General features: G+C 41.5%; 1 protein-coding gene across 16 annotated transcripts in view; it reads right to left on the reverse strand.

The window, feature by feature from the left end:
• Nucleotides 1-13,103: 13,103 nt before the first annotated feature.
• The window catches only part of LOC127966579 (hornerin), a 129,996-nt gene continuing 127,423 nt past the window's right edge, over nucleotides 13,104-15,676 (reverse strand). For 13 of the 16 annotated variants that reach the window (XM_052567764.1, XM_052567746.1, XM_052567686.1 and 10 more), the window contains 3 exons: nucleotides 13,744-13,779; nucleotides 13,642-13,707; nucleotides 13,104-13,329 (listed from right to left, as the gene is read on the reverse strand). In XM_052567764.1, the coding sequence (XP_052423724.1) occupies nucleotides 13,238-13,329; nucleotides 13,642-13,707; nucleotides 13,744-13,779 (194 nt within the window). In that variant the 3' untranslated portion in view covers nucleotides 13,104-13,237. Of the gene's footprint in view, nucleotides 13,330-13,641; nucleotides 13,708-13,731; nucleotides 13,780-15,676 lie in introns of all 16 variants that reach the window. The other 3 variants (XM_052567781.1, XM_052567805.1, XM_052567790.1) reach the window with 3 other exon arrangements.

Raw genomic sequence — 15,676 nt, forward strand, 5'->3', positions numbered from 1 at the left:
CATCTCTGAGAAACTGATGATGCTTCTTAAACTGTTGTTTAATCTGACAGTGCTCAGCTTGAGACTGAAATCAAATTACATTTACGTCATCTCAAAGATCTAATTTATTCTGGAGCAGCATGAAGAGTCATTTGCTAAATGTGGGTTCGTTAACTAACATTAACTTTCTGAAGTAGTACTGTGGTAGATGTTCTGTGTCTGTAAGGTCATAATACACATGAATCTCATCAGGTTCTCTTCACAAAATTATGGTTTAGAATGTCTTTTTAATACTTATGTAATAGAATTTGAAAGTACTGTATAGCAACTGAACTTTAAAATGTGGCAGCCATATCTAAATGAAATGGCATATTTTCGATCCTAAAAAAGACCTTGGAGAATTATGGCCTGATGGTACTTGAGGCACTATAGGTCAATCAGTGTTTATGTGAAACACTAATAGTGCCCCGTAATAGTTAAAAATGGCCAGATTGTCACAATATTCTGTAGTCTTCATTCTGAACTTCATTACGATCTGCCCGGTTTGTTGTTAGGATGACAAAAACCAAAGGAAATTTTAGACTTAATGTGAAAATGTTTAAGTTGGTCAAATCAAAGGCGGCAGGCATTACTGTTAACAGAAGATGAATGCTTTTCGAAAACAGGTTAATGAGAATGCAAACAGGAAGTAGGACATTATTATTTTGTGCCCACGATTTACTTTTATTATTAGATTTGCCATAAGATTTAAAAAATGTGAAAAATAAAATAAAAAAAAGCAAAAACATTGCTGTGAGGGTTGTGTTTAGGGGTAGGTTTGTTAGAGTTTGGGGATAGAATATAACGTTTGTACAAATATAAAACGTTATATGGAAAGCGCCTCTATGACACGTAAAGGAATAAGCAATTATATCCGACAAATCAATTCAGCTGTTCTAATCAGGGTTTAATCATGTAAATATCTCATTTGTCAGTAGGATCAATCCTCACATTGATACGTTGAACTATTCTCAAACACTTTTAAAGTTTTCTCTCTTTTTAAGTTGCTCTTGTAAGGCCTTCATTGCTGTATTGAGCGCTTCCTAGAATTTAAAGTGAAAAATCAATAAGACACCAGAGATTTCTGAAATGTAATCTATTACATAAGTTTATACTCGTATGTAAATCTGTGTCACCTTATATGATGGAACAGCATCACTTATGGGTCTGAAAGTTTGATTCGTGTTTTTCTGTGAATCTCTGCACACTGTACACACAGGCTCATTGTCCTCCAGACAGAGGAGCTTGAGTTCCTCACCATGTAAACAGCATATCTCCTCAGACCCAAGAGAATGGCTCTCATTTCTCTCCTTCAGGAATGACTTGCACAAAGTTTTTAAACACAGGATTACAGGGATTTTTTTAAGGATGTTCTCCCGCAGACAAGACACTCCTGAGTTTCCTTGAATCTCCACAACTGTTGAAGACACTGTTGTGACCACATGATAATAGAACAGGAGTTTTGGCGAATCCATGACATACAGGACAAGAAAGTTCTTCTACATTTAATAAATCCATTTTCACTATTTGACCTCTAGCCATCAGGCGGGAGTGATTAGTATTCAGGTGAGGGAGTGCGCTGTGATTGGAAGGAGGTGGAACCTGGCGTGTCTGTAACACTATGCTCTTTGTCACATCCTTCATCATGTAACTATAAGATTAGATCACTTTTTCAAAAGGAACTTGTATCAACTTCATATGTGGTGTCTTATTGAAAGAATATGGTTGAACATATTGATTGGAAAAAAGTATGGAGTCTGTCTTCAGAATACAAAAAAACTAATAAGGTTAGAGAAATCTCATTCAAATTTTACCCAGCTAAAGTGTTTTTGAAAAGGTTTAAATCAGACATATATACAAGCTGTTCTTTTTGTGGTGACCCTAATGAAACTGATATACATATCATTTGGGATTGTCCTCATACACAGCTATTTTGGATTTAATTCTCTAATGTTATCCATCGCAGTGTGCTACAGGGTTTCTCTCTGCTTTTAAAGAGCCAGTAAGATGAAAATTCTAAGCTTCCTATCACTGTTTATAAGTCCTGTACGTTAGGTTTAAATCCATCCAAGATTAAAAAACATTGTCATTTTGTCAAAATATAATTTTAAAATTACCTCAATTCTCAGAGATCCCCAAACGGTTCGCGCGAAGCTATTCAAAAGATTCAGTTTCCTTAAACCCCACCTTTCGGTAGCATACTGTGTTCTGATTGGTCAACTAACATAGTCAGGTTTGATTGGTTGTTCCGCACACAACTTCATGGTAAACTATGCATTAGCATCTGTTTGGGGTGAATTATGTTTTATTCCTCTCATCGCGAAGCAAACAGTAAAATAAAAAACTTGAACAGTCTCGCTGCTTTTTCTTCTGTGTGGGTGTATTCAAGCTCCGCGCTTCAGTTTGAATCTGAATAGCGCGTTCAGCGCGGGGGCGTGGTCACATTGGATATAATGAAGGGAGACATGAAAAACAGACATCGCGTTGTTTTCATATGGATTACTTTATCACAGAGTATCTGTTAGCAGCAGTTGTTTAGTTTTAAAGTAGACATGTCAAGCTTTCTATAGATATCTCTCTCATGTCTCTTCGTTCAGTATTCACGGAGTTACACTTCATTTTAATGACGTGTTTGTACATGACGATCAGCACAAACAAAGGCTGCAGACAGCACACATACTGATAAGACGCTCGGGAGAAAACAGACACATAACTTCATAATCATACTTCGCGTTGTGATTCGGAGATGCTCGTTGTTCTAAATAAAGTCGGCAATGAACCATCTTTTATGGCAAACGCTTTGAAAATCCCGCTGTACTCACAGAGATTAGAAAAGCAGTCATCAGTGAAATGTTGTGAACACAACAAAAGGGATTTGTTGTACTGCTCTGGTATTGTGGTGAAAATGAATTTTAGCCATTGGTTCTTCTGATCTTCATTCTTTGGCAGTGAAAATAAAACAAACGGTCTCCTCGACATGATGCTCTCACACCAACCAGAGCATCTGTGTGTGGGGGTGGGGCAGGTCAGAGTTCCGTTTCTCCCAACACGGAAGGTGGAGATTATTATGCAAAGTGTTCCTAGTGACGTACATAGAGATGGGCAAAAGATTTGAAATCTATAACGACTCGTTTCAGCGATTCAGAGTCGACTCCTTACTTTAGAAGCCAATAACTTTATAAATCGTGTACTTTTTGGTTTAATTATTTGCACATTGTTTACACAGATGGACAGCTACATCATACACTGTAATACATGTAATTTTTGATTTCCCATCTGTGTGGCTCTTTAAAGGATGTACTGTTTGGTTTTTTAATATTCAAAAAGTTAATTGTTTAAATTAATGAATATTTTATTATGACCTTGCAAATGTTCATATTCACCAAAATCCTTTATATATTTATTTGAAGAAAAAAAACAGGTTCAACAGTATATCCAAACTATTTAATCTTCCAAAAATCTTAAGGCTGTTAAAACTAATATTGTTAAGGCTGTTTAATATTTTTAATTTATTTTGTTAAAGCTTTCATTTAGTATTTATTTTTGTTTACATACATTTGTAAATGATAATGCCACTTCTTTGTAAGCAATATTGACATCCCCTGTACTTTTATTTTTGGTACCTTGGCATTAATAAAATATATATAAAAAAGAACTAATCGATTCTTTTTCTGGCTCAGATTGCATTGACTGAAACATGTGAACTAAAGTAGACTAATTCCAGTATAGAACCTATTGAATTTTGCAAATGCAAATGAACTAATTGTTCAAGAACGACCCATTTCTAGTTACCAGTGATGCATGTCTTGAATGAGAAACGGGCGCTTTGTGGTAGTGGATCAGGATAGTATTCATTGTGTAGGCTATTATCTCTAAAATATGTCCGCGCATTAGTTGTACAGTTGTGAGCTATAAAATATTGGGGGGCAAATTAATTGTAGACCTATACATTTTATAAAGTATAATAAAAATTCATTAATTGGAAATAGCGAAACCTCTCTCTCTTTTTTTTTCTTAGATAGGCCTATCATCAGGGCCGTAGCTGGGGTCAGCGGGGCCCCGGTGAAGGTTGTACCCAGTGGGCCCTGTTTGAAATTGTTTAATTTGTATGGTCATTCATTTTTATTTATTTGTGCTATTTACACAATGTACAAAAACAATTTTTTAAAGTTTGTAGGTGTCAAGGTACAGAAATCGAATAATTAAATGTAAAATAGCACTGGATAGTCTTCAATGTAAAAATGAAATCTACAATCAAACCTACATTTATTCAGACACCTTCAACATTTCTCACATTATTACAGTTTATTTGCTATCGCTTGTAAAATGGTTATAAAATATGACAAGAACTTAGAGTTAAACTGTGTCAGAACAAAATTTGTCTTGATAATGTCATAACTTTGATAGAAATGTATGTAATGGATTACAATAAACCAAAACTACAGACAACTGTTATTATGACAATATTTACACAACTATCAATACTTTGTTGACTGTGCATTAATTCTCGTTAAAACTACAAAGTAATTCAGTCAAGAGCAGTGAGTGATTTTCTTTCATTTTCTTGGATTAACATTACAGCAACCAGTAGCTAAATTGGGCGCGGTCTCTTTAAGGGATGATGAACGCATCCAATATAATACACATCCCATTTTTTCCTCAACTGTTTACTTTCACTTAAGAAATAACTGACAATTTTTTCGAGCATACTTTCCAAGGCGGATATTTTGTCAAGTCAACTCAAGTCACCTTTATTTATATAGCGCTTTAAACAAAATGCATTGCGTCAAAGCAACTGAACAACATTCATTAAGAAAACAGTGTGTCAATAATGCAAAATGACAGTGACAGAATGGAGAAAAAAAAACCTTGGGAGAAACCAGGCTCAGTTGGGGGGCCAGTTCTCCTCTGACAAGACGAAACCAGTAGTTCAATTCCAGCCTGCAGCAAAGACAGATTGTGCAGAAGAATCATCTGTTTCCTGTGGACTTGTCCTGGTGGTCATCTGAGACAAGGTCTTTACAGGGGATCTGTATCTGGGGCTCTAGCTGTCCTGGTCTCCACTGTCTTTCAGGGATATAGAGGTCCTTTCTAGGTGTTGATCCACCATCTGGTTTGGATACGTACTGGATCCGGTTGACTGCAGTGACCCTCTGATCTGGATACAGACTGGATCTGGTGGCTACGGTGACCTCAGAATAAGAGAGAAACAGACTAATATTAGCGTAGATGCCATTCTTCTAATGATGTAGCAAATACATCGGGTGTTATGGGAAGTGTTACCGGTTCCGGTTTACCTAATTAACGCAGCCTAAAAATCCTTTAACGGATTTGGATATTAAAAGCATATTAGTATGTTATGTGTAAGCCAGGTTAAAGAGATGGGTCTTTAACCTAGATTTAAACTGTAAAGAGTGTGTCTGCCTCCCGAACAATGATAGGTGGGTTATATTATGTTTTATTCCTCTCATCGCGAAGCAAACAGTAAAATAAAAAACTTGAACAGTCTCGCTGCTTTTTCTTCTGTGTGGGTGTATTCAAGCTCCGCGCTTCAGTTTGAATCTGAATAGCGCGTTCAGCGCGGGGGCGTGGTCACATTGGATATAATGAAGGGAGACATGAAAAACAGACATCGCGTTGTTTTCATATGGATTACTTTATCACAGAGTATCTGTTAGCAGCAGTTGTTTAGTTTTAAAGTAGACATGTCAAGCTTTCTATAGATATCTCTCTCATGTCTCTTCGTTCAGTATTCACGGAGTTACACTTCATTTTAATGACGTGTTTGTACATGACGATCAGCACAAACAAAGGCTGCAGACAGCACACATACTGATAAGACGCTCGGGAGAAAACAGACACATAACTTCATAATCATACTTCGCGTTGTGATTCGGAGATGCTCGTTGTTCTAAATAAAGTCGGCAATGAACCATCTTTTATGGCAAACGCTTTGAAAATCCCGCTGTACTCACAGAGATTAGAAAAGCAGTCATCAGTGAAATGTTGTGAACACAACAAAAGGGATTTGTTGTACTGCTCTGGTATTGTGGTGAAAATGAATTTTAGCCATTGGTTCTTCTGATCTTCATTCTTTGGCAGTGAAAATAAAACAAACGGTCTCCTCGACATGATGCTCTCACACCAACCAGAGCATCTGTGTGTGGGGGTGGGGCAGGTCAGAGTTCCGTTTCTCCCAACACGGAAGGTGGAGATTATTATGCAAAGTGTTCCTAGTGACGTACATAGAGATGGGCAAAAGATTTGAAATCTATAACGACTCGTTTCAGCGATTCAGAGTCGACTCCTTACTTTAGAAGCCAATAACTTTATAAATCGTGTACTTTTTGGTTTAATTATTTGCACATTGTTTACACAGATGGACAGCTACATCATACACTGTAATACATGTAATTTTTGATTTCCCATCTGTGTGGCTCTTTAAAGGATGTACTGTTTGGTTTTTTAATATTCAAAAAGTTAATTGTTTAAATTAATGAATATTTTATTATGACCTTGCAAATGTTCATATTCACCAAAATCCTTTATATATTTATTTGAAGAAAAAAAACAGGTTCAACAGTATATCCAAACTATTTAATCTTCCAAAAATCTTAAGGCTGTTAAAACTAATATTGTTAAGGCTGTTTAATATTTTTAATTTATTTTGTTAAAGCTTTCATTTAGTATTTATTTTTGTTTACATACATTTGTAAATGATAATGCCACTTCTTTGTAAGCAATATTGACATCCCCTGTACTTTTATTTTTGGTACCTTGGCATTAATAAAATATATATAAAAAAGAACTAATCGATTCTTTTTCTGGCTCAGATTGCATTGACTGAAACATGTGAACTAAAGTAGACTAATTCCAGTATAGAACCTATTGAATTTTGCAAATGCAAATGAACTAATTGTTCAAGAACGACCCATTTCTAGTTACCAGTGATGCATGTCTTGAATGAGAAACGGGCGCTTTGTGGTAGTGGATCAGGATAGTATTCATTGTGTAGGCTATTATCTCTAAAATATGTCCGCGCATTAGTTGTACAGTTGTGAGCTATAAAATATTGGGGGGCAAATTAATTGTAGACCTATACATTTTATAAAGTATAATAAAAATTCATTAATTGGAAATAGCGAAACCTCTCTCTCTTTTTTTTTCTTAGATAGGCCTATCATCAGGGCCGTAGCTGGGGTCAGCGGGGCCCCGGTGAAGGTTGTACCCAGTGGGCCCTGTTTGAAATTGTTTAATTTGTATGGTCATTCATTTTTATTTATTTGTGCTATTTACACAATGTACAAAAACAATTTTTTAAAGTTTGTAGGTGTCAAGGTACAGAAATCGAATAATTAAATGTAAAATAGCACTGGATAGTCTTCAATGTAAAAATGAAATCTACAATCAAACCTACATTTATTCAGACACCTTCAACATTTCTCACATTATTACAGTTTATTTGCTATCGCTTGTAAAATGGTTATAAAATATGACAAGAACTTAGAGTTAAACTGTGTCAGAACAAAATTTGTCTTGATAATGTCATAACTTTGATAGAAATGTATGTAATGGATTACAATAAACCAAAACTACAGACAACTGTTATTATGACAATATTTACACAACTATCAATACTTTGTTGACTGTGCATTAATTCTCGTTAAAACTACAAAGTAATTCAGTCAAGAGCAGTGAGTGATTTTCTTTCATTTTCTTGGATTAACATTACAGCAACCAGTAGCTAAATTGGGCGCGGTCTCTTTAAGGGATGATGAACGCATCCAATATAATACACATCCCATTTTTTCCTCAACTGTTTACTTTCACTTAAGAAATAACTGACAATTTTTTCGAGCATACTTTCCAAGGCGGATATTTTGTCAAGTCAACTCAAGTCACCTTTATTTATATAGCGCTTTAAACAAAATGCATTGCGTCAAAGCAACTGAACAACATTCATTAAGAAAACAGTGTGTCAATAATGCAAAATGACAGTGACAGAATGGAGAAAAAAAAACCTTGGGAGAAACCAGGCTCAGTTGGGGGGCCAGTTCTCCTCTGACAAGACGAAACCAGTAGTTCAATTCCAGCCTGCAGCAAAGACAGATTGTGCAGAAGAATCATCTGTTTCCTGTGGACTTGTCCTGGTGGTCATCTGAGACAAGGTCTTTACAGGGGATCTGTATCTGGGGCTCTAGCTGTCCTGGTCTCCACTGTCTTTCAGGGATATAGAGGTCCTTTCTAGGTGTTGATCCACCATCTGGTTTGGATACGTACTGGATCCGGTTGACTGCAGTGACCCTCTGATCTGGATACAGACTGGATCTGGTGGCTACGGTGACCTCAGAATAAGAGAGAAACAGACTAATATTAGCGTAGATGCCATTCTTCTAATGATGTAGCAAATACATCGGGTGTTATGGGAAGTGTTACCGGTTCCGGTTTACCTAATTAACGCAGCCTAAAAATCCTTTAACGGATTTGGATATTAAAAGCATATTAGTATGTTATGTGTAAGCCAGGTTAAAGAGATGGGTCTTTAACCTAGATTTAAACTGTAAAGAGTGTGTCTGCCTCCCGAACAATGATAGGTGGGTTATTCCAGAGTTTAGGCACCAAATAGGAAAAGTTGATTTTGATATTCTAGGTATTTTGTATGTATTTGTCGGCACAAGAGAATAAAGAAAGTTTGGTGTTCAAGAGTTTTGAGACGCCTCTCTCTGTGTGAGCCCTGAACACCAGAACACCATGAGTACTGAATTGGGCTCTTTCACATCTTTTTGTTTGTTCAAACTGTGATTTGTATTTGTTCGTTCATCAGAATCAGAAAGAGCTTTATTGCCAAGTATGCTTACGCATACAAGGAATTTGTTTTAGTGACATAAGCTTCCAGTACACAGAGACAACAACACACAGGAAAAAAAAAAAATTAATTGAGATTTGCAAATTGACAAATAAATAAGTGTATAAACAATTGTGCTATAAATGATAATGGAATAGGATTGAGTGAGATGCGGGAATGTTCTAGGATGGAGGGTTAACAAATAAATATAAGGATATTGCACGTTTATAAGCATAAGTAGGGAACATTTAACTGTTCATGAGGTAGATTGCCTGGGGGAAGAAACTGTTCTTGTGCCTTGCTGTTCTGGTGTTGGCGGCTCTGAGGCAAAAGTTCAAAGATGGGGTGACTTGGATGTGAGGGATCCAGAGTGATTTTCTGAGCCCTTTTCCTCACTCTGGATGTATACAGTTGTTGAAGGGTGGGCAGGGGAGCACCAATAATCCTTTCAGCAGTCCGAACAGTTCTCTGTAGTCTTCTGATGTCTGATTTTGTTGCTGAACCAAACCAGACAGTTATTGAAGTACAGAGGACAGACTCAATGACGGCCGAGTAGAACTGTTTTAGCAGCTCCTGTGGCAGGTTAAACTTCCTCAGCTGGCTAAGGAAATACAACCTTTGCTGGGCATTTTTAACAATGGAGTCAATGTGATTGACCCACTTCAGGTCCTGAGAGATGGTGGTTCCCAGGAATCTGAATGACTCCACTGCAGTCACAGTGCTGTTCATGATGGTGAGTGGGGAAAGTGCAGGTGGGTTTCTCCTAAAGTCCACGATCATCTCCACTGTTTTGAGCGTGTTCAGCTCCAGGTTGATAAGACTGCACCAGACAGCCAGCTGCTCAACCTCTTGTCTGTAAGCAGACTCATCACCTTCCTGGATGAGGCCGATGACTGTAGTGTCGTCTGCAAACTTTAGGAGCTTGACAGAGGGGTCTTTAGAGGTGCAGTCGTTGGTGTACAGGGAGAAGGGCAGAGGGGAGAGAACACATCCCTGAGGGGCACCAGTGTTGGTGGAGCAGCTGTTTGATGTGAATTTCCCCAGTCTCACTAACTGTTGCCTATCTGTCAGAAAGCTGGTGATCCACTGACAGATAGAGCTAGGAACAGAGAGCTGGGTCAGTTTGGTCTGAAGGGCTGTTGGGATGATGGTGTTGAATGCCGAACTAAAGTCCACAAATAGGATCCTCACATAAGTCCCTGTTTTGTCCAGATGTTGCAGGATGAAGTGCAGTCCCATGTTGATTGCATCATCCACGGACCTGTTTGCTCGGTAAGCAAACTGGAGGGGGTCCAGTAAGGGTCCAGTGATTTCCTTCAGATAAGCCAGAACCAGTTTTTCAAACGACTTCATGACGACAGACGTTAGAGCCACAGGTCTGTAGTCGTTAAGTTATGCTATCTTGGGTTTCTTTGGGATGGGGATGATGGTGGAGCGTTTGAAGCAGGAAGGCACTTCACACAACTCCAGGGATCTGTTGAAGATCTGTGAAAAGATGGGGGCCAGCTGGTCAGCACAGATTTTCAGACAGGCTGGTGTAACACCATCTGGGCCTGGTGCTTTTCTTCTTTTGTTCTTCTTGAAGACCTGGCGCACATCATCTTCACAGATTTGAAGAGCAGGAGGTGTTGAGGGTGGGATTGCAGGATGTGTTAATGGTTGTGTAGGGAGATGGTCAGAATGGGTGATGGGGGTTTCAAATCTGCAATAAAACTCATTCAGGTCGTTAGCAAGTCGTTGATTAGCCTCAGTGCAAGGGGATGGTGTCTTGTAGTTTGTGATGGCTCTTAGACCTCTCCACACTGAAGTTGGGTCGTTGGAAGTAAACTGGTCTTCCAACTTTTTAGCGTAGGTCTTTTTAGCCGCTCTGATCTCTTTGTTCAGTGTGTTCCTGGCCTGATTGTACAAGACCCTGTCCCCATTTCTGTAGGCATCCTCTTTGGCCTGAGGAAGATGTCTGAGTTTTACTGTAAACCATGGCTTATCATTGTTGAATGTTAAATAAGTCCTGGTAGGAATGCATATATCCTCACAGAAACTAATATAGGATGTTACGGTCTCGTACGGTTCGTCCAGATCGGTGGTAGCAGCTTCAAAAACACTCCAATCAGTGAGGTCAAAACAAGATTGTAAATCCTGCTCTGTTTCGCTGGTCCATCTCTTCACAGTCCTTACTACAGGTTTAGCAGATTTTGCTTGTAGGACGGTATAAGATGAACCAGACAGTGATCAGAACGTCCCAAAGCTGCTCGTGGAACAGAGTGATATGCATCCTTTATTGTGGTGTAACAGTGATCCAATATATTACTGTCTCTGGTGGGACATGTAACATGCTGTCTGTATTTTGGCAGTTCACGGGAGAGATTGGCTTTGTTAAAGTCCCCAAGAATGATTAAAACAGAGTCCGGGTGTTGTTGTTCTGTGTCTGTGATCTGATCAGCAAGTTTCTGTAAAGCTGAGCTCACATGCGCTTGCGGAGGGATGTAAACACTGACCAGAATGAAAGAATGAAACTCCAGCGGCGAATAGAACGGCTTGCAGTTGACAAACTGCATTTCTAAATCAGGACAGCACATCTTCTTTAACACCGTTACATCTGTACACCACCGTTCATTGATGTAAAAGCATGTCCCGCCGCCGCGCGATTTCCCAGTTGATTCTGATTAGCGATCCGCTCTGAACAGCTGAAAGCCCGGCAGATGGAGCGCGCTGTCCGGTATGGCGTCATTCAGCCAGGTTTCCGTGAAACACAGAGCAGCAGAGTGAGAGAAATCCTTATTTGTCCGAGAGAGCAGAAGCAGTTCATCTGTTTTGTTGGGTAGAGAGCGGAGATTTGCGAGATGGATGCTAGGCAACGGCGTTCGAAATCCGCGCTTCCTGAGTCTGACGAGCACTCCCGCTCGCTTCCCCCGTCTGCGCGTCCTGAAGCGCTTGATCAGCGCCGCCGCTCCTCCGATAACAACGTTCAGTAAAACGTCTGAATAATTTAAATCCGGTAAAAGATCTTGTGGTGTGTTCTGCCGAATGTTCAGCAGTTCATCCCTGGTGAAACTGATCGTGTTTGTTAAACAAAAAACAGGAAAAACGAACAAAAACAGCACAAACACTGGAGAGCCAAGCTCTGAAGCAGCCATCTGCGGCGCCATCGAGTACATGTGCAGGAGGGACTGCGAGGAGAACTTCACAGAAGAGAGCACGGTTCAGTGTTGCAGTCCGTGATATGGGACTCTCTCTCTCTGGGTGTGCACTAAACACAGCGTCCGAGTAACCAGCTACTCTGTTAAGCTTTTCCGCGTCTTGTGTTTGGATGCTTTAATGTTTAAATCGAAAAGGCTTAAAAACACGTGAAAAAGATAAGCTTTCGTGACGATGCACAGCAGTGGCCCGTCAACTGTCCTGAGCATCTTTTTAGGCTGAGATTGTTGGGCCCGCCCCCTCAGCGGTGGGCCCCTATAATCGTCACCACCTTTCACCGCACTAGCGACGGCCCTGTCTATCACCCATATACATAGTCACTGTGATGTTTTCGGATGTCTTTGAGGCAAATATTCTGAGACTCCAGTTGTTTCATGTCTGAAGAGTTAACAGACAGAACAGAGCACCCGTTTTATTTTCTTTAATTTTACAAAGCCTATTGTTTTAGGACTATACACACACTTTGCAATTTCAAATACCTTGTGTACAATAAAAAAAAATGGCTTAGTTTTCACAAAGAAAGTACAAGATACACCAGTGCTGGCTTCAACCCCAGTGGGTTAAGGCATTTAACAAAATTAGTCATAGCTATGCGTCGTTGTATTCAAGTAAATCCCCATATGCATCGGCGACTATGCCATTAATAAACAGCTTGCAAAACAGTGCAAGAGACACTTGCTTTCTACAAAATGTAAATGAAACTTCAAACAGATGAAAGCTAAAATGGGAACGAACCACTAACAAAACTAGACAGAACAACCTTGGATGGGATCAAAAAATCTTAAGTTAGCCAGCAAATATAGAAACTGTTCAAAATTCCCCAGGTCTCATTTAAACGGACACAATTTGAATCTTAAGCTGTTCGTTATTTTCCGTACGATGGATTTCCCCTCACGGTCCTTAAGTATTCCTCAAAGTGTTGGGGGCACCTTCTGGAACCATTTAATTGTTATCTTCTTGGCACAGTTCAGGCATATTTCAAGGCACCTTTTCTTCACTCAAGTTGGATTTAAAAATAAAAAATATAGACCCAGACAACACCAAATCTGCAATCAAGCATGTTTATTTGAGGAATGGTGACAAATCTTTCTGAACCATTTAAACGGGGTGGAGGAATCCATGAATAAGAGCACTGAATTGAAAGATTCCAACAAGTATCCATGCAAAAAAGCCCACGTATTAATGTGCCCGACCACATCCCTGACTGGGACCACGTGCCCGAACATTTCCCCAAGCACCTCCCTGACCTTGTCCCTGTCCGCTTCCCTGACCTTGTCCCTGTTCGCTCCCCTGACCCTGTCCTTGACCTTGTCCCTGTCCGCTCCCCTGTCCCTGACCTTGACCCTGTCCGCTCCCCTGACCCTGTCCCTGACCTTGACCCTGTCCGCTCCCCTGACCCTGTCCCTGACCTTGACCCTGTCCCTGTCCCTGACCCTGTCCGCTCCCCTGACCCTGTCCTTGACCTTGACCGCTCCCCTGACCCTGTCCCTGACCTTGACCCTGTCCCTGACCTTGTCCCCGTCCGCTCCCCTGACCCTGTCCCTGACCTTGTCCCTGTCCGCTCCCCTGACCCTGTCCCTGACCTTGTCCCTGTCCGCTCCCCTGACCCTGTCCCTGACCTTGTCCCTGTCCGCTCCCCTGACCCTGTCCTTGACCCTGTCCGCTCCCCTGACCCTGTCCTTGACCTTGTCCCTGTCCGCTCCCCTGACCCTGTCCCTGACCTTGTCCCTGACCCTGTCCGCTCCCCTGACCCTGTCCCTGACCCTGTCCGCTCCCCTGACCCTGTCCCTGACCCTGTCCGCTCCCCTGACCCTGTCCCTGACCCTGTCCGCTCCCCTGACCCTGTCCCTGACCCTGTCCGCTCCCCTGACCCTGTCCCTGACCCTGTCCACTCCCCTGACCCTGTCCCTGACCTTGTCCCTGACCCTGTCCACTCCCCTGACCTTGTCCCTGTCCGCTCCCCTGACCGCTCCCCTGACCTTGTCCTTGTCCGCTCCCCTGACCCTGTCCCTGACCTTGTCCCTGTCCCTGACCTTGTCCCTGTCCTTGTCCCTGACCGCTTCCCTGACCTTGTCCCCTTCCATAACCCTGACCACTTCCCTGACCTTGTCCCCTTCCATAACCCTGACCACTTCCCTGACCATACCCACTTCCCTGGCCACTTCCATAACCCTGACCATACCCACTTCCGTAACCACTTCCCTGACCATACCCACTTCCCTGACCACTTCCGTACCCCCTTCCCTGGCCACTTCCGTACCCCTGACCACTTCCCTGGCCGTAACCACTTCCCTGACCACTTCCGAAACCCTGACCACTTCCCTGACCACTTCCGTACCCCCTTCCCTGACCACTTCCGTACCCCTGACCACTTCCCTGGCCGTAACCACTTCCCTGCCCACTTCCGAAACCCTGACCACGTCCCTCGCCATAACCACTTCCCTGGCCACTTCCATAACCCTGACCACTTCCCTGACCACTTCCGTAACCCTGACCGCTTGCTTGTCCATAACCACCTCCGTATCCCTGACCACTTGCCTCATCACTTTCCTGATCATCTGGTTCACTACATACATGGCCACAGGTGGTTGGGCAACACTTCTGTGTGGCAGGACACTGGCCATCATGGAAACAGCTTTCAGCACATCCTGGAACGCTCTTCGTTTTGGGACATTGACCCGGCTTCACTGCATGGACACAGATAGTCAGCTTTAGTCTGTGCATACAGGCTGTATGCCACTTCAATATACAGCACGAAACACAAATAGCAAGTTTCAGCTGCAGAGTAAATTATATTCCAATTATTCCTCTTTGGTAAAGCCATCCTAGGCTTAAAACCATCCTAAGAGAGTAAAGGTGGGGCATGGATTTTCAAAAGTGCTTTAGAAAGAGTTGGGTAGAGAACCAAAACACTTTGAGCCAATCAGCAGTAAGGGGCGCATGTTCTCCTGATGGGGAGGAGAGAGAACGCTGTGCACAGGACTGGCATAAGCACAGGAACAGCAGAAGAGATGACGGATTAAAAAGGGAATTAAATGAGAAGTCTGCAGAACAAAAGGAGGTTTGCGATAAAGGCAAGTAGGACCGGTTTAAGTATGGGGTCAGCTTTCCAGCACTGGAGAAAACTCATGGAGCAGGAAGGCCTTCAATCGGATGCCAAGGTTGCTTGGTTTCTTCTCGATAGGCACATATTAGTTCTGCTTAGTCGCTTGATATGCACATGTCAGGTTTGCTAAATGTATTATCGTGCACTTCAGCCATGTATATGTGGGGCTGGGCTACCAAAATAGGGGCAAAACCTTTTTGGGGGTCTTGAAGTTGGATATGAATATTGGCTACCGGAAGAAATAAAAAACCCTCATCTACCAACAAAAGCAATAACATACCTGTATAAGGAGATGTACAGGAACGTCCACATCCATTGCTGCAACACTTCTCATTGTCAGGACAGCTAGAGTCACAGTCACATAACCTGGTACAGGAGCTTCCAGGTGTTTGGGGTGGACACTCTCCTGGCTTTACTGTTATACAAACATGACCAAAAGATTCACTGAAGTCCAAACACTTCCATTCACTTTCAACATTTTAGTCTATGCTTCAAGCTTACGTTGAATTCAA

This window comes from Carassius gibelio, chromosome A4 (genome assembly GCF_023724105.1).
Source record: "Carassius gibelio isolate Cgi1373 ecotype wild population from Czech Republic chromosome A4, carGib1.2-hapl.c, whole genome shotgun sequence".
Taxonomy (NCBI): domain Eukaryota; kingdom Metazoa; phylum Chordata; class Actinopteri; order Cypriniformes; family Cyprinidae; genus Carassius; species Carassius gibelio.